The 18926-nt window shown below is 44.4% G+C and overlaps 2 protein-coding genes across 3 annotated transcripts; both read left to right on the forward strand.

The window, feature by feature from the left end:
- Positions 1 to 7093: 7093 nt before the first annotated feature.
- LOC106585649 (complement C1q-like protein 2) lies at positions 7094 to 10142 on the forward strand. The gene is made up of 3 exons (XM_014172078.2): positions 7094 to 7457; positions 7949 to 8086; positions 8658 to 10142. The coding sequence occupies exons 1-3, from the start codon at positions 7142 to 7144 to the stop codon at positions 8942 to 8944; spliced, it is 741 nt and encodes a 246-aa protein (XP_014027553.1). The 5' UTR covers positions 7094 to 7141; the 3' UTR covers positions 8945 to 10142.
- Positions 10143 to 12866: 2724 nt separating this feature from the next.
- LOC106585653 (complement C1q-like protein 2) lies at positions 12867 to 14756 on the forward strand. Of its 2 annotated transcripts, XM_045705972.1 has the most exons (3): positions 12867 to 13183; positions 14058 to 14189; positions 14283 to 14756. In XM_045705972.1, exons 2-3 carry the CDS (start codon positions 14066 to 14068, stop codon positions 14570 to 14572), a joined length of 414 nt encoding a protein of 137 aa, XP_045561928.1. In that variant the 5' UTR covers positions 12867 to 13183; positions 14058 to 14065; the 3' UTR covers positions 14573 to 14756. The 2 variants fall into 2 exon arrangements, with proteins under 2 accessions (XP_045561928.1, XP_014027563.1); XM_014172088.2 differs by lacking the exon at positions 12867 to 13183 and having other exon boundaries at positions 13869 to 14189.
- The last annotated feature ends 4170 nt before the right edge of the window (positions 14757 to 18926 follow it).

Below are 18926 nucleotides of genomic sequence, written 5' to 3' on the forward strand. Positions count from 1 at the left end.
TTGTTTGTTTGCCACAATATGGCTGCCGTCCAATATATGCACACAGGTGGGTACTATGAGACATGAAGACCCACACACTGTCAAAAATAAGGACAAATTTGCTTTAAGCTTTTAAGTCTCCATCTCTCGTTGTACTCCTACGCACCTGTAACAGACACTATTTGATCTAAAGGACCTTCAAAGAGCGTAGACGGCCACCCACCATTACACAGGTGGGCACCATATATAACTCATCACTATGCTTCTCCAAATGCGCTTGTTTTGAATCCACTATAGTACAGTATGCCTTTAGCTATATAGGTAGTAACCCCGTGCCTACAGACTACAGTAATAGATCCTTCAATGACATAACCTTTGGTCTAAAGGTTACGTGCCAAAGTCAGTCATATCTATGGACATAGAGTCCATCGACATATCACTTCATGCTCTTCCTACTGTACTTGTTAATGGAAAGTGTCTTCATAAAGTTAATTGTAAAGATGGCTTCAAAAGGTTGACTTCATCAAGTGTCAAGGTTAATAATTGGACCTAGGTTACAGTGGGTATGGGACTAAGTGTTATTGATGACAGAGGATGAGAGAAGGGGTGAGAGACTAGCTTCAAAGGGGAGTGGGGAAGACCATGGGTTTAAGGGTGATGGTTGTGGGGCAGGATGTGAAGGCATAGGGGCCATAGAAGAATAATTATATTGACTTCAATGGGAATTTCCGTTCTAGTAATTCTATTTCTATGACAGGGGCGGAGGTTCAAAGGGTTCTTTGGGCCAAAGGTCGTACTCACCCCTTTGCAGATGGACACGGCCTCTTTGGACATTTGCTTGGGATACGACACGTTGTGCTCCATGATGGACTGGAAGAGCTCGTCCTCGTCCTCACCATCAAATGGGGGCTGCGGAACAACACGTTATATAGAACGTTATATGCATGTTGTAAATATGTTGCGAATGTTGTATACATGTTGTAAATAGGTTGGGAATGTTATATACATGTTGTAAATAGGTTGGCAATGTTATATACATGTTGTTAATAGGTTGAGAATGTTGTATACATGTTAATAGGTTGAGAATGTTATATACATGTTAATAGGTTGAGAATGTTATATACATGTTAATAGGTTGAGAATGTTATGTACATGGTGTAAATAGGTTGGGAATGTTATATACATGGTGTAAATAGGTTGGGAATGTTATATACATGGTGTAAATAGGTTGGGAATGTTATATACATGTTGTTAATAGGTTGAGAATATTATATACATGGTGTAAATAGGTTGAGAATGTTATATACATGGTGTAAAAAGGTTGAGAATGTTATATACATGTTGTAAACAGGTTGAAAATGTTATGCACATGTTTTAAATATGTTGCGAATGTTATATACATGTTGTAAATATGTTGACAATATCATCTAAATGTTAACACATCAGAATATGTAGTACATCTGTAATGACCTCAAATATTATGTCTTATCAGTCATTTTGACCTTCACCTTTAATCAAACGGGTAAATTCATGATAATCCATCTAGTATCTTAATGTCACAGCTATTTTTCAGGGGTCATTTCTAAACAGGGCCCAGTCCGCAACTCAGCAGAGTCTGAATTGACAATTAGAAATGTAACGCTGGTTACACAAACAGCCAGAAGAGAGGGCCTCACAGGACTGCTTAAAACAGCTTGGCATGCAAAAGGAAAACGTTTGCTTTGAAAAACACCAATTTGACATTGTGTGCTGTGGCGATTGTGTCCGACACTATCTTGTTGTCTTCATTTTTGTTCCAAGCCTATTTGAACAGAGTATTGCGGGGGAAAACGAAGCCCAAAGGTTGTTGCCAGAGGCATTATCGGTCCAAAAACAGAATAAACATGAACTAACCTTCAACTAACCACGTTAACCCTTCGATGGCCTAAAGTTCCAAATATTGTCATAAAAACACACTAGGAAGAATTTTCTTTATGAACATTTACACTTCGGTACCAAGGCACCTGCTCAAAGCTATTGGATGTGTGTATATTCTACCCTTTCTCAGTCCAGTAATACAACTGCATAAGGGTTGTTATAGTGGCTTGTTGAGAGAGGGAGACAGAGAGAGAGAGAGAGAGAGAGAGACAAAAACAAGTTACGAAACGGAAGATAAAAATCAACGAAAGAGATATCGACCGTAGAGAGTACAAGAAACAAGTTCCAGACAAAAATTGCCAGCTGGGAGGCAAATGGACTAGATGGTCCAGCTATTTTCTCCCTCCACCTCTATCATTACTAACCGTAATGTGTGCATTGTGACACTTCATAAATGTATTAGTTTTCATTTCCACTAGACTAAACCCTTTAGCAAGAGATACCTAGGCTGCTTTCTGCTCTCTTTATCTGATATACAGTACACTGCACTGAACACCCTCTTGAGAGGGAAACACACACACACACACACACACACACACACACACACACACACACACACACCTGCCTCCCACACACTCAACCCACCCCCCCATAATCCTGAGGTCATATAAGCCAAATGAACTACTTTCGGCCTGTGAGTGTGTACTGTAAAAGGGGTATAACATTTCCCTGCCCCAGGGCCTTCTCTCAGTGGATGGCTGGACTGCTGCTCGTTCATCACGCCGTCTCTTTCTGCCCAGTGAAAGGGACGGGATGAGGCTCCTGGCCACTGGCGCCCCAGACACACAGGGAGTAAACAAACCCATCACACCTACTGAACACGGCAGCAGGGAGTTAGCCCTGGCCGCATCTCAAATGGCGCCCTATATGGCTATTCCCTATGTAGTGTACAGTGTAGGCTGGTGGGAGGCGCTATAGGAGGAGGGGCTACCGAGTGGCGCATTGGTCTAAGACACTGCATCTCAATGCAAGAGGAGTCACTGCAGTACCTGGTTCGAATCCAGACTGCATCACATCCGGGCGTGATTGGGAGTCCCATAGGGTGGCGCACAATTGGCCCAGCGTCGCCTGGGTTTGGCTGGGGTAGGCCGTCATTGTAAATAAGAATTTGTTCTTAACTTGCCTAGTTAAATAAAGGTTAAATAAACTATTTTAAATAATGGCTGGAATGGAATTAATGGAATGGTATCAAACCCATCATGGAAATCACACGTTTGACCCCAGTCCATTCAAGTCACTACAAAATCAGCCCATCCTCCTATAGCTCCTCCCACCAGCCTCCACTGGTAGTAGGGCTCTGGTCAAAGGTAGTACACCACATAGGTTACCATTTGGGACGCACACCCAGACTATCTGTTAGCTTAGCCAGTCAACTGACTAACCTTTTGAGTTGCCCTTACTGATGGTTGGGACGGTAACGGACATCACCGAAAAGCATCTGTTAACCCTTTACCCTCATACCCGTACACGGGCTGAAAATGGCAGATTGGAACACAGTGGCTGTACAGTAACATGCTCTACATGACGTCAGAGCTTCACAGCTCTGTATGGATTTTGACTGACAGCCGTTCTGAACTTGAGCACCGCGCACGACAAGAAGGTGCCCCCATCCCTCCAAGGTAGTTGGGCAACTGTTTTATTGTCCGAGTGAGGGAAATGCTGGACATTAAGAGGACTGTGTATTTTGAAAGATGAGACGTTGAGAATTATAGTAAATACCGCTTTGATATCATACGAGCAAGCCGAACACACTTGAGCCCAAATGTGCACTTGACATTTCCATACCAGTTATACTCATGTCATATACAGTGTCAACGTTTATGACCACTATGTTTGATGTTCGTCTATCGTGAAGAAAATTCACCGTGTCACACGCACCTGAATGCACCCACGACCGCTTTCTATGCGGACCAAATAGTTGAAGACTCTTCTTTGAGGCATAAAAGTACATTGAAATGACTTAGGGACTGTGCACACTTTAGAGAGGTGTGTGGCCACTCACAGGCAGCAATTAGTCCTCTCACTCAAACCCTTGCCATTTCTTTGTCTTATGTTGCACCTACCCCACATTTTACAGGAGAATTCTTATCATGATACTTAATGTATTCAGTGTATTTTCAGATTTCGTTATCAACAAATGCATCCACAAGTACAGTAAATGTATACTGCACTTAAAATCCACAGTGTAATGTTTGGATTCAGTATTGTGTCAGGAGAACTGTTGTGTCCTCAACTTTGGTCTAATAATTTCCCCATAATCTCCAAACTGTTCCCTTTCAACTGCTACCATGGTTATGCATATGCTTTCATATTTATTCTGTAAGAAACATTACAATTTAGCCCTATTCATATAGGCCAATTCCCACAAGTATAAAGGGTTAGGGCACAGAATATCAACCTGGTCTCAAAGCATTTCATATTATTCTGTACGGAAATCTGAGACACTCCATTTCTTATGATACGTTACAAATTACAATTCGCATTATATGTTAAGAATTTGTAAAACGTACAATATGTTACACATTTTCAGAATGTACATTATGTTATGAATTTGCAGAACGTATGATATGTTACGAATTCTAGCTAGGTGGCTTCGTTACCTAGGCTAGGAGTTAATGTTAGGGCTATGTTGAGGAGTGGTTTTAAGGGGTTTTAAGGTTAGGGCTAAGGGAAGGGTTAAGGTTAGGGTTAGCTAACATACTAAGTATTTGCAAAGTAGCTAAAAAGTAGTAAGTAGTTAAAAAGTTGCTAATTAGCTAAAATGCTAAGTTGTCCATGATGAGATTTGAACTTGCAACCTTTGGGTTGCTAGACGTTCACATTATATGCCCACCTATCTACCCTGACCAACCACTGTACTTTCATTTTTGCCTTAAGTAACCATCTATCTTATGTAACCATACCAAACGTAACATATCATACTCATTTGAGTGTCCCGGATTTACGTTTACCATGTTACGTCTAGTCTATGAGACCAGGCTGGGAATACATATACAGGCACGAGAGAAGGTGTGGGGGGCGAATAGTTGAGTCTATTAGAGAGCTGTCCAAAATGACGCCATGTCCCAGGAGAGGAGGGCAGATGGACGACGACATTGTGCGTGCGTGTGTGCTTTCGTTCTCATGATACAGGATTACTGTAAAGTCAGTGTGAAGGTGACCCGACTGTGTCTTTATCTAGAAACCTGAAGGATTTGCACGAGTGTGTCTGTTTGTTTGTTTGTGTGTGTCTGTTTGTGTGTGTGTGTGTGTGTGTGTGTGTCTGTGTGTGGAGAGAGGTGGGGGCACACTCACCTGTCCTGCCAACATTTCGTAGAGCAGCACTCCGTATGCCCACCAATCTACTGATAGCCCATATGGCTGATATGCAATAATCTGGAGACAGAGAGAGAGAGAGAGAGAGCGAGTGAGAGCGAGAGAGAGAGAGCGAGAGAGAGCGTGAGGGATGAAAAGAGTTACATGGGATTAGATAAGACAATGTACATGTTCACAGAAGCTGAAATGCTGGCAAAGTATATACACATTACAGACAAAGAGACAGGCACACACACACATTTTTTACTTTTAGTCTCACACCACACTCTGCGTCAGCTACTGTAACACATTCATATGGACACATCACACACACACACACACACACACACACACTAGCCTTTCACATTGTCGGCACGATATGTCTACCGCTAACTGCTGTGCCCGGGAGAGCCCGAGACACAGGCCATCCACACTCGCCCCACCAGTCAATCTAGCGCTTATTAGCAATTAGCATCCTCTTCTAGAGGGAACCTGGTTCATTACTGAGAGTGCAGGTACATCCTGCCAACCAGTTACACCATCTGCTGCTGTATCCCCCTAGCTTATCATTGGATCCATTCTAAACAAGACACGAGACAGCCTAGCTGGAGCGAAGCACTGCTATGTTGTAGAGGGAACATCCATTGATGCAAAGTAACGTACTGTTGTGACGTTCCACGGGAGAATTCACTGATGCTAAATGAATGGAGGGAGACAATGTTATTGTTCTGTGAAGTGGTGCATCTCTACTTGTGCAATAACAGCTGGGTTAAGTACGCCCAAGAACACATTGTGCATGCATGTGCATATAAATGGGACGTTCATTGAACATATGGTAGAAGTAGAGAAACAATCCAACTGAAGCCCCAACAGTGCTAGGGGAGAAGCAGCTACACAACTAGAAGGCTGCTGGCGGAAACGAAGCTGAAGAGGTGCCTTGAGCATCAGAAGGAAAACGCGTGTTGGATAGTGTAGCAAATGGGGACTACTTTTCAGAGGACGTGTTCAAGAAATGATTGCAGAAATGAATGAATCAATACTCCCTCTTTCTCCCCTCCCCTGCTCCAGTGGGGGATACAGACAGACCCGAAGAGAGGACAAGAAAGAAGAGGAAAAGCGAGGGGTTTGCCAGAGGAAGGTCATCAATAAAAGATAGGCAATTATGTCATGGAGATGAGGTGGGGAAAGAGGTCAGAGCTTTGTTTTTCTCGCACAGTATAAGGAGAGTGTCTTTGTGTGTGTGTGTGTCTTATTTGAAGAGGCACTGCACAGTTCATCGTAATCAAAGATGGTCGTCACGCCTTAATACACCTGACATAAGCACTTGATCTCTTCAATAGTAACCCACCATGACAGTAAGAATATGATATAGGTTAAATTCTTATGAACAGGTATATACATGCATAACAGATGATGATATGCAGTGATTATGAATGAGTAATGTTAAGCTTTAATGAGCCCCTTACAAGCACCCACAAACACTCTCTTCTTTCTTCCTCTCTATCACACACACACACACACACACAGCCCTCTGGTACACACTCACTTTCTTTCTCAAGAAAAAAAAGCATTTCATGTGAGAGCCCTCTAAGTCTGATGCTGACCAAGGTTACAGTCTCCCTGCAGATACACTGATGGTTTCTGGAGGCACACACACACACACACACACACACACACACACACACACACACACACACACACACACACACACACACACCTTCGTTTTCTGTTTGGTCGCCTGTTTTTTGGGGGGGCTTATGAGGCCAAACTAAACAGGCCAAAATAAACAGGTCAAAATTGATTCCATGACTATATCAACCTTTGTCCATGAGCTACATCAACAACAGGTCCATATTAGGTAATATTTCAGATGTATATGTGCTTATAAACCCCTGGGCCAGGGATCAGAAATTACACAGGAGACATACGGACTCAATAGTCCATATTGAGAATGAAGACCATTATAGTTCTGCAGCTGACATGGTTGTGCTACTGCCTGTGTGGGGCACTGGGCCAGTCAGACGGTGAACGTGAAGGTGGAGTGGTTGTCAATAAGCAAAATCTAGACAAAGCTAACACACCATCCGCCTTCCACACTATGCTGATAGAGATGATGTTAGAGCAGAAAGTTGAGCTGAGTCAAACCAAGACCAAGCTGGAATCTATGGAGGCCAGACTGAATGCCGGTAAAGTCCAGGAAGAGGAGCTGAGAACCAGACTGAGAAATACAGAAAACCAGCTTGATGAATTAAGGAAAATGAATCAAGGTAAAGAGAGTTATAATGTATTATGACTTGTTCAAAGGACGTATGAGCCGTTTTATAAAATCAATTTTTATGTGCCACAGGGTACTAAATGTACGAACTATGCTACATACTATTTAGAACATACTGTTCAGGAAACAAAACGTATGCAGTAAGCAACAACATACTAGACTCGTCCATATTGAGAGGGCGCCCTCTAAATGCACTATCGCGTTTGTTCACGCCATTGGTTCGTTTCGGAACATCCCCTCTTCTGATTAACAGCTATTGCCAAATACACGTGGGCCTGATAAGATTATTATCTTCGTCAATAGCGTGCCGTCAATTCATACTAGATGAAAAGCTGAGTATGACACCCCAGCATTTCAATCATCCTACATTTCTGAAGTTTTATTCGGACAGGCCCAATGACTCTGATTCATTATAAGCATCTTGTAATGCATTATGACATCCTCATTAATGTACCTAAGAATGTGTAATCTTTGCCTTCACAGAAAGACCAAGAGTGGCATTCTCAGCTGCACTGAGAGAGGACGGTCCCGGAAGCAACCAAGGACCGTTCAACACTGAAACTACTTTGGTCTACAGGAAGGTCATCACCAATATTGGCAACGCCTACAACCCTACAACCGGTAATGTGAAGCACAAACAATAACATTTCTGGAGAAATACGGAGCGAATAACTGAAAAAGGTTCAAGCGACAGTTCACTTTTGAAAGTTTTAGCTTATAGCCTTTACAGGAGATCTATAGATTCACCAAAGGAAATGTGTAGATTTCCCAGTAGATCTATACCTTTACCACTGTAACAGGGAATGCATTTCCTGGACAATGTATAGATCTCCTGTTTTTTATAATTTACTGTAACATATAATTGGTAACCATCTATAATTGATGTAAAAATAAAAATGTGTATAGTGATGTGTAGAGTACATTAGCCATTTGAATGAATTGAATTGCATTGAATAGATTTTTACTTCAATGGTGAATTCATTGGAATTAAAGAGCAATTCACAACTCAATTCTGAATTCACCCCAAATCTGGTGTGTCCTGATTCTTGTTCCATTACTCGTAGCCATAATCACAAAAACAAAAAACATTGTTAAGCAATACCATCAGTGAACTATTGATAATTGTAATGATTGATCAACTTCAAAATCGCTATATTTATAAACCATTTATTAAGCTCCCCCTTTGCTACAGGTATGTTCACAGCACCAGTGAGAGGACTCTACCACTTCACCTTCTATTGCCATACATACGGAGCCAATAATGCATTTCTGTTAATGTATAAGAACGGAGACATAGTTGTTGGTACGGCAGATCACATAACATCTAGTGATGGTGCAGATAATGGATCTAATGGGGCGGTACTGTTGCTTGAGGAGGGAGATCAGGTCTATGTGCGCCTTGAAGCCAAATCATGGATCTGGGTAGAAAGCTACCGTAACCTCAGCACCTTCACTGGCATTCTGCTATTTGCCCAGTGACACCTCAGAACACGTGAATAAGGAGAGATTTGGAATAATGAAAACATGGCTTAATGTATTGTAGAGGGCATCCCTGATGTAAATAACAACAATGCTGTTTATCACACTCTTAAAAGAGTTGATAAAAACATTTAATCGAGTTAATCACAGGATTAATCACAAATTCAGAATTTGCTCAAATTGAGCTGTAATTTAAGATTTTTTTGACAAACTTTATATTGATTATATATTACCAATAATGGTGTAATGAAAAACAAACCATTTGAAAACAAGTTATGTTTGAGTATAGACTGTGTGCCATTAAACTACATCAGCAGTAACAGCTAAAGCCTATTTGACCTAGATAGCGTGTGTGTATTGATATGTAGGCTTCGTGTGCCTTTAAAATACATGTATGTATTTCTGTCCTTCAGCTGTTCTTGTCTGTTCATGTTCTGTATTATGTCATTCTGTATTATGTTTCATGTTCTGTGTGGACCCCAGAAAGAGTAATGGTGATCCTTAATCCCCCCCGAAAAATACCAAAGCATTACAGTATTAACACTGTACTGATATTAAACAATTATTGAAATGTTTGTTAACCATTAGCAAATGCTGTTAAGCATTGTACTGTATATTATTTAAGTTGATTTCACCCTCAATTAATTCATTCCTAAATATTGATAAGCATTTATTAAGCTCCTCCTTTGCCACAGGTATCTTCACAGCACCAGTGAAACGACTCTACCACTCCACCTTCTATAGTCAATCAAACAGACAGGGATGGATTCCTTTTAATGTATAAAAACGATCAATTGCTTTTGATGTAGCAGACAATGGATGTAATGGGTTGTATTGATGCTGAGGTGGGAGACAAAGTCTCCATGCACATTGAAACTTACTCATGGGTCTGGACAGATAGTTATCGCAACCTCAATACCTTCAATGGCATTCTGCTATTTACCGAGTAACACTGGAAAAAAGGTGCACCCAAACGCTCTTCAGCCCAGCTTGAACAAAAAAGGGAAGCTGGCGCTCGACTAAGTGACTTGAAAATCCCAAAAAATATTCCTTACCCCAGGACACTTCAACTGGGGACTTTTTCTTTATTTTCCTGGATAATCATCAATTGAAGTATCCTGAGGTAAGGAAGATTTGGGGGGGTTACCCAGTAACACATCTCAGAACACAAGAGAATAAAGATATATTTTAAATCATGGAAAATCAATGTCTCACAGTGTAAATGCACCCATGTACGTTCATTTTTTTAACACTTGTTGATTTGTTTAATGAAAATTCGGTTTACTACCTGTCAAGTTAAATAGATAAACACAAAAAAACACACTACTCTACCAATGCTTTAGAAATGATAAGAAACTATTCTACTACTCTGGTAAAACACAACAACCATTTCTTAATGCCCCTAGTGATGCAGCACCTGAAATGTGTCCATTCTGTGAAGGTTGGCATATGTTTTGCATTTGTTCATTCACCCTATTTTATCTAAGTTCACACTCAAATTAAACTGAACATGTTTTACTTTTTCCCATAAATCACTTCAACAACAGGCCTATCTTACGTGACATTTCCCACAGATAAGCGGTTCATAAACCCCTGGGCCAGGGATAAGAAATTACACAGGAGACCAAACGGCTCAAGAGTCAAGATTGAGAATGAAGACCATTTTAGTTCTGTAGCTGACGTTGTTGTGCTACTGCTTGTCTGGGGCACTGGGTCAGGGAGACAACGACATAGTTACAGAGTATACAACCTCATACAGCAAACCTGCCAGCCAGACATCTGCACTGTGCTGAGAGAGATGAGTGCTTCGCTGACACACACCAAGACAAAGCTGGTAACCATGGAAGCCAGAATTAAAGCCAGTGAAAGCCAGGTGGAGGAACTGAAGAAAAAAAAAAGTATTTTTTATTTAACCTTTATTTAACTTAGCAAGTCAGTTAAGAACAAGTTCTTATTTACAATGACGGCCTACCCCGGCCAACCCCGGGGTAGGCCAAATTGCTGGGCCAAATTGTGCGCCGCCCTATGGGACTCCCAATCACTTCCGGATGTGATACAGCCTGGATTCTAACCAGGGATTGTAGTGACGCCTCTTGCACTGAGATGCAGTGCCTGATGCAGTGCCTGCGCCACTCAGGAGCCTGCATATTAATGATTAATGATTAATTAATTAATTAATTAATGATTGAGGTCTGTAGTTTTTCCTGACTATATTATCTAAAAAAATATAATGACTCCTGGCCCTAAATGCTAGTGTCATGCTAATTCTGGAGTCAGCTGTCCAATATTTATGGAGTATGTGCACTCATAACTCACAGACAGACCAAGGGTGGCCTTCTCTGCTGGACTGGGAATTCATGGGAGCATAGGACCTTTCAACACTGAAACTACCCTGGTTTACAAAAAAAGCTTTCACCAACTTTGGCAACCACTACAAACCCACCACAGGTAATGTACTGCAACACAACCGTATCATGAAGACCTTTAAAGAGACATTGCACTCCAAAATCAGTCTTCTGTACGGGGATAAGTTCCACACCACCTGTTTGACAGATGCAGCTATAACCAATAGAACAAAATGAATGGACAAAATAAACACTGTTTATTTATTTTTTTAAATAATGTCAGGGCTTATCCTCAATGGGTCCATTTTTCAATATAAGAATGGAGAGAGTGTTGCTGGTACTTTAACAGCTACTGCTGACTCAGATAATGGATCTAACGGGCTTGTGTTGATGCTTGAGGTAGGAGACCAGGTCTACATGAGCCTCGGTACCAACTCACGGATCTACGATGACGACAACGCCTACAACCTGAGCACCTTCAATGGAATTCTGCGATTTATCCAGTAACACCTCAGAACTCATGTGGGGGGAAAAAAATGACAGATTTGAAACAATGGAACATGTATTCCAGAGGGCATCGCCGATGTGAATGAATGGACCTCTGTAATTTTCGTTGCATTCTACTGTATTTCAAGATCCGAAATGAAACCCGCACGAATACGTTTTTTTTCCTTTCGTGTATGTTCTGTTGAGTACATCCGTGGTGTTTGTGTTTACAGAATGACACACACAATGACCCTGCCTCTGGCAGCTTCCATCCTGCATTTACTGTACCCAAACTGGCAGTGGCGTGCGATGCTGTTTTATACATATTATGCTGATTCAATGTTACCATCACATTGTACATGTAGCTTATTCATAGGTGTATGTTCTTATTCCTATTCTTGGGTGTACTGTAGACACTTTAGAGGTCTGGCAAAACGTTTGCTGTTGCTCGTAGGTTTATGTTCTTCTGAAAATGTATTTATCATGAGTTACAGAATTGGGGGGAAAAAAACATGACCTGAATGAGAAGGTTATCTTGATAGAATGATATACAGGTGCTCACACACTCCCAAAGGTAAACACCAGACCTGGGTTCACATACTTAAACATTTTCAAATATTTTGTGCCTTTGCTGCAGTCTGCTTGGAGTGCAATTTGGGGACTGTTTCTATTAGTTTATTAACTTCTTCAGGCTAGGGGGCAGTATTTTGACGTCCGGATGAAAAGCGTGCCCAAAGTAAACTGCCTGTTACTCAGGCCCAGAAGCTAGGATATGCATATAATTGGTAGATTTGGATAGAAAACACTGCTTGGAGTGCAATTTGGGGACTGTTTCTATTTGTTTATTAAGCAAGGTGAGCTCAACCAGGCACAGATGAAGTATCTGAAACGCAAACACATGACTCATACGGTACTGTGAAGAGAGACAATAGTTTTGTGAAACATTTACCCATACTGAAATAGTGGTTAAAGCAGCAGGTCACGTCAATTCACAACCGTTGACGTTTCTTAAGCACTTGAACATGATTGAAAGATAGTCACGTTGAACTGGAACAAAGTCCTCCTGGGAACATTCCATTCGTGCACAAAAGGATACGTGTTTATAAAACCACCGGCTAGAGATCAGAAATCACAGGAGAACAAACGACTCAAGAGTCCAGATTAAGAATGAAGACTACTATATTTCCGCAGTTAGCATTGTTGTGCTACTGCCTGTCTGGGGCACTGGGTCAGTCAGACAGTGACATAGCCACAGAGGATGGGAATCTGAAAGCGAAAGATGAGGTGGCAGCCTCAACACGGTCCCAGCAAACCTGCCAGCGTGACATCTACACTGTGCTGAGAGAGATGGAGGCCAGACTGAAAGCCAGTGAGAACCAGGTGTAGGAGCTGAAGAGAAAATGTGAAGGTAATAACATCATTGGCAAATACTACAGATAGAGAACATATTTTGGTAGCATCCAAGTACAATGCGGCCATAACGCATTGTAAAACTTGTCATGCATAGATAAACATGACATAAAGGTTCAACTACTAGAGAATACCTACACTAGCTTTGACAATATATTCAGATTTACTCAGAACAGTCACCAATAAAAGCATTTAAAATCACCAATAGTGCTGAAGTGCAGATTTTGGAGAAAAAAAACACATGACCCTTAGATCACATGGTCAGGAATGTAAAAAAATAATAAAATGAAGTCAACTGTGTTAGAATAATTTGTATGTATTAGAATAATGACTAAATTGTTCCACTCTGTCATTATAGGATAGAGTGAAATGTTAGAGAATCATGGGAAGATAAAACCAGGATGTGGGTAGATTTGTTCGTATTGTAATACTTGGATGTTATATCCTTTAGTAGGGATGTAAACAGAGTGAAGTTGTAGAGTAGGTAATAGACAATCATTAGAGGGTTTCAAACCAAGAGGTTCCCAATGGGGGAGGGGCGGTGAAAGCCTTGAAGAATGTGACAACTTTTATGGTTCTTTGTGGTTAGTGGAAAAGTACTGGTTGTTTGAGAAGGGAGTGGTCTAAAGATAGGAATATATGTGTGTATTATAAAAGGTTTGAGTCCTAATTTCTGACTTCAGAGCTCTCATGAATAAAGACCGTTGAACCTTTTTTAGAAAATATGAGACTTTGCCCAATTATTAGTGAATCAAGGGTCTTACAAACCTCGTTGAATTGGTTAAAGATTAAATGCATTATTGGGATTGAAAATTCCCTTAACAACTGTCAAATAGATTGTCATGGAGCGTGTACTCTCATATCATTCACAGACAGACCTATGGTGGCCTTCTCTGCAGCACTGGGAATCAAGGCAGGGAGCATAGGACCTTTCAACACTGAAACTACCTTGGTCTACAAAAAGATCTTCGCAAACATTGGCAACCACTACAAACCCACCACAGGTAATGTGCTGCAACACAAGCATAATATACTTGAATATACTGTACATGTTTTATGTAGACGTGGAATCTAAAAAAGCTCCTCATTTGCCCTAGGTATCTTCACAGCACCAGTGAGAGGACTCTACCACTTCACCTTCTACTGCCATGTAACTGGAGCCAACCCTGGGTACGTTTTCCTGTATAAGAACGGGGAACGTATTGCTGCCACTGCAGATCACGCGTCATCTGGTGACCGTGCAGATAATGGATCTAACGGGCTTGTGTTGATGCTTGAGGTAGGAGACCAGGTCTACATGAGCCTCGGTACCAACTCACGGATCTACGATGACGACAACGGCTACAACCTGAGCACCTTCAATGGAATTCTGCTATTTACTCAGTAGCTATTTACTCACTAGCTAACTCTTAGCTATTTACTCAGTCAAATACCTATGGGGTCTATGGGGTAAAAGTCCATTGATGGGAATTATGGCAACGCTAGGCTACCGTAAAAAGGTTGCTACTACTCTACTTTTTCTTCCATTCTGCTTTCAATTAAAACTGGAATAAACTCAAATTCAAAACCTGTTGAGTATCATGATATATTTTATGTGAACACTTAAAATCATTTGTTTTTATCTCATGTCAGGTATTCAGCAGTATTATCTTTCAGATAAAGTGTAACAGAGTGGACATTTTGTCCATCTTCCAGACCTGGGTGCAAACTAACAGCTCTTTAAGGAAGGTGACCTCTCCGCATAAAGGCAACGAGCGCTTCACTACCCTGCTAGCTCACATTTACTACGCAAGCATAACACAAAGAATCACCTTACACACACACACACACACACACACGTCTCGGAGCTCTGGCAGGTTCTCCAAGGATCGCGGTTCAACCACTTTCGGAAATGTAAACCCAACCGTGTCCATTGATGACTGAATATATGAGCATGCTCACATGATCACAGATCAACAAAGAATGTGATGTTCTCACAGCATCATCCTATCATGACAGTGTAGAGAGAGAGAGAGAGAAAGAGACAGACAGACAGAGAGAGACAGAGAGAGAGAGACAGACAGAGACAGAGAGAGACAGAGAGAGACAGAGAGAGGTAATGCTGACAGATAGGTATTTAGATTTGTTTCAGGCGATACTGCAGCGAGCACCAATGTGACACCGCTGTCCTCGCCTGTCGCCTGTCACAATGCCACCAGGTATTTGCACTTCAACTCCATGCACAGTACTACGTGTACTCGTTTGAGTTAAGTGTCTGACAGAGACTGACTGTGTTTGTGTGAATGCAGTCTGTATCTGTGTACATGAGTGATTGTAAGTCTCCCCGCCTCTCTCCGCCTCCCTCGCCCCGGTCTCTCTCCGCCTCCCTCGCCCCGGTCTCTCTCCCCCTCCCTCGCCCCGGTCTCTCTCCCCCTCCCTCGCCCCGGCCTCTCTCTCCCCGGCCTCCTTCGCCCCGGCCTCTCTCTCCCCGGCCTCCTTCGCCCCGGCCTCTCTCTCCCCGGCCTCCTTCGCCCCGGCCTCCCTCGCCCCTCCTCCCTCGCCCCGGACTCTCTCGCCCCGGACTCTCTCGCCCCGGCCTCCTTCGCCCCGGCCACTCTCTCCCCGGTCTCTCCCCGGCCACTCTCGGCCTCTCTCTCCCCGGCCACTCTCGGCCTCTCTCTCTCCCCGGCCACTCTCGGCCTCTCTCTCCCCCCGGCCACTCTCGGCCTCTCTCTCCCCCGGCCACTCTCGGCCTCTCTCTCCCCCCGCCACGCTCGGCCTCTCTCCCCCGGCCACGCTCGGCCTCTCTCCCCCCGGCCACGCTCGGCCTCTCTCTCCCCCGGCCACTCTCGGCCTCTCTCTCCCCCGGCCTCTCTCGGCCTCTCTCTCCCCCGGCCTCTCTCGGCCTCTCTCTCCCGTCCTCGGCCACTCTCTCCCGGCCTCTCTCGCCACTCTCTCCCGGCCTCTCTCCGGCCTCTCTCTCTCCCCGGCCACTCTCGGCCTCTCTCTCTCCCCGGCCACTCTCGGCCTCTCTCTCTCCCCGGCCACTCTCGGCCTCTCTCTCCCCGGCCACTCTCGGCCTCTCTCTCTCCCGGCCACTCTCGGCCTCTCTCTCTCCCCGGCCACTCTCGGCCTCTCTCTCTCCCCGGCCACTCTCGGCCTCTCTCTCTCCCCGGCCACTCTCGGCCTCTCTCTCTCCCCGGCCACTCTCGGCCTCTCTCTCCCCGGCCTCTCTCGGCCTCTCTCTCCCCGGTCTCTCTCGGCCACTCTCTCCCCGGCCTCTCTCTCCCCGGCCACTCTCGGCCTCTCTCTCTCCCCGGCCACTCTCGGCCTCTCTCTCTCCCCGGCCACTCTCGGCCTCTCTCTCTCCCCGGCCACTCTCGGCCTCTCTCTCTCCCCGGCCACTCTCGGCCTCTCTCTCCCCGGCCACTCTCGGCCTCTCTCTCTCCCCGGCCACTCTCGGCCTCTCTCTCTCCCCGCCACTCTCGGCCTCTCTCTCTCTCTCCGGCCACTCTCGGCCTCTCTCTCCCGCCACTCTCGGCCTCTCTCTCTCTCCCGGCCACTCTCGGCCTCTCTCTCTCCCGGCCACTCTCGGCCTCTCTCTCTCCCGGCCACTCTCGGCCTCTCTCTCTCTCCGGCCACTCTCGGCCTCTCTCTCTCCCCGGCCACTCTCGTTGCCTCTCTCTTCCGGGCCTCTCTCTTCCCGGTGTCTCTCGGCCTCTCTCGGCCTCTCTCTCCCCGGGCTCTCTCGGCCTCTCTCTCCCCGGGCTCTCTCGGCCTCTCTCTCCCCGGGCTCTCTCGGCCTCTCTCTCCCCGGGCTCTCTCGGCCTCTCTCTCCCCGGGCTCTCTCGGCCTCTCTCTCCCCGGGCTCTCTCGGCCTCTCTCTCCCCGGGCTCTCTCGGCCTCTCTCTTCCCGGGCTCTCTCGTCCTCTCTCTTCCCGGGCTCTCTCGGCCTCTCTCTTCCCGGACTCTCTCGGCCTCTCTCTTCCCGGCCTCTCTCTTCCCGGTGTCTCTCGTCCTCTCTCTTTCCGGACTCTCTCGGCCTCTCTCTTCCCGGCCTCTCTCTTCCCGGTGTCTCTCGGCCTCTCTCTCTTCCCGTCTCTTTCGGCCTCTCTCTCCCAGTCTCTCTGCCTCCCTATTTCTCCTCCCCTCCATCTCTCCCTTCCACTCTCTAACTCACAGGCTTGTTACTCTGGTAACGCAGTGTGTACATTCTCATTAGCATACAGTGACCAACATTTTCCTCTCAGATTGATAGAGGCTGCATCCCAGATGACACCCTATTTATTCCCTTTATAGTGCACTGCTTTTGACCAAGGCCCATAGGGCTATAGAAGAAACAGGGTGCCGTTTGGGACGCTCACAGAGCCTTCCCATGGTTGCCAATGTAGGTCAGGGTGAGAGGTAAACAGTGGAAAGAGAGAAGTAGAGCAATGCAGTGTGCACGTGTGCGTGCGGCGTAATGTGGTGGTGACAGGCGAAAGAGCGAGAGGTGCCCGGGGACCGCCTGAGCTGTTTTTCCACATGGCTCCTGACAACTAAGAGACACACATACGTACAGTACACAGAAGAGTACTCTCATACAGATACGCACAGGGACACACACACTGGTGCGTGCAGACACACGGACACGCGCACACTCTCACACAGACACTAAAGTGCATGAACACACGCACAGACAAACGCAGAGGATAGCAAACTTCCACATCGCAAAAATAGCATAAATAGCAAGACAATATGAATAAAACACACATATAGGGGACAATATGAATAAAACACACATATAGGGGACAATATGAATAAAACACACATATAGGGGACAATATGAATAAAACACACATATAGGGGACAATATGAATAAAACACACATATAGGGGACAATATGAATAAAACACACATATAGGGGACAATATGAATAAACCACACATATAGGGGACAATATGAATAAACCACACATATAGGGGACAATATGAATAAAACACACATACAGGGGACAATATGAATAAACCACACATATAGGGGACAATATGAATAAACCACACATATAGGGGACAATATGAATAAACCACACATATAGGGGACAATATGAATAAACCACACATATAGGGGACAATATGAATAAACCACACATATAGGGGACAATATGAATAAACCACACATATAGGGGACAATATGAATAAACCACACATATAGGGGACAATATGAATAAAACACACATATAGGGGACGCAGAACTTCTGGTATTACGAGGTTGAGGTCAATTTCACTTCAATGAAGAAATCAGACTTGAAGAAATGAAGAAATCAGATTGCAATTCAAACTGTGCTTTTAGGTGAATGTCAATTTCCAACCATTCATTGGCGCTAATAAAATGGTCTCGACGTCTACTCTCCCAAGTCTCTCAAAGTCAGAGAGAGAGAGAGAGAGAGAGAGAGAGAGAGAGTGTGTGGAGTTATGAGGGCCTGACTGGAGCCCCTGCTGTGAGAGCTGGACGGTGCATTAGCTGAGGGGCTCACCACCACCCCAACCACCCTGAGTGTGTGTGTGTGTGTGTGTATCTCACTACCATCACCGTCACAGCTTGTCCACCCAGCCCCAGCACCCATGAAACCAAATGAACCTCTTAGAGAGGACGTTTTAGAGGAAATCAATATGATGTCCCTCACTGAGCTGTGCTTGACTGGATTGGTTACGTCTAGGGCAGATTCTCATGCAAAACGCTCTCTTTCTAACTCAAAATGTTCAGTAGAGACTGTAGTCTTT

Source organism: Salmo salar, chromosome ssa02 (assembly GCF_905237065.1).
Source record: "Salmo salar chromosome ssa02, Ssal_v3.1, whole genome shotgun sequence".
NCBI lineage: Eukaryota > Metazoa > Chordata > Actinopteri > Salmoniformes > Salmonidae > Salmo > Salmo salar.

Excerpts from the sequence above, each read along its gene's own strand:
- LOC106585649 (XM_014172078.2), top strand. The coding sequence starts at position 7,142 with ATGAAGACCATTATAGTTCTGCAGCTGACATGGTTGTGCTACTGCCTG. Across the intron at positions 7,458-7,948 it reads ATTAAGGAAAATGAATCAAG|AAAGACCAAGAGTGGCATTC; the intron begins GTAAAGAGAGTT and ends TTGCCTTCACAG. Across the intron at positions 8,087-8,657 it reads CGCCTACAACCCTACAACCG|GTATGTTCACAGCACCAGTG; the intron begins GTAATGTGAAGC and ends CCTTTGCTACAG.
- LOC106585653 (XM_014172088.2), top strand. The coding sequence starts at position 13,910 with ATGAGACTTTGCCCAATTATTAGTGAATCAAGGGTCTTACAAACCTCG. Across the intron at positions 14,190-14,282 it reads CCACTACAAACCCACCACAG|GTATCTTCACAGCACCAGTG; the intron begins GTAATGTGCTGC and ends CATTTGCCCTAG.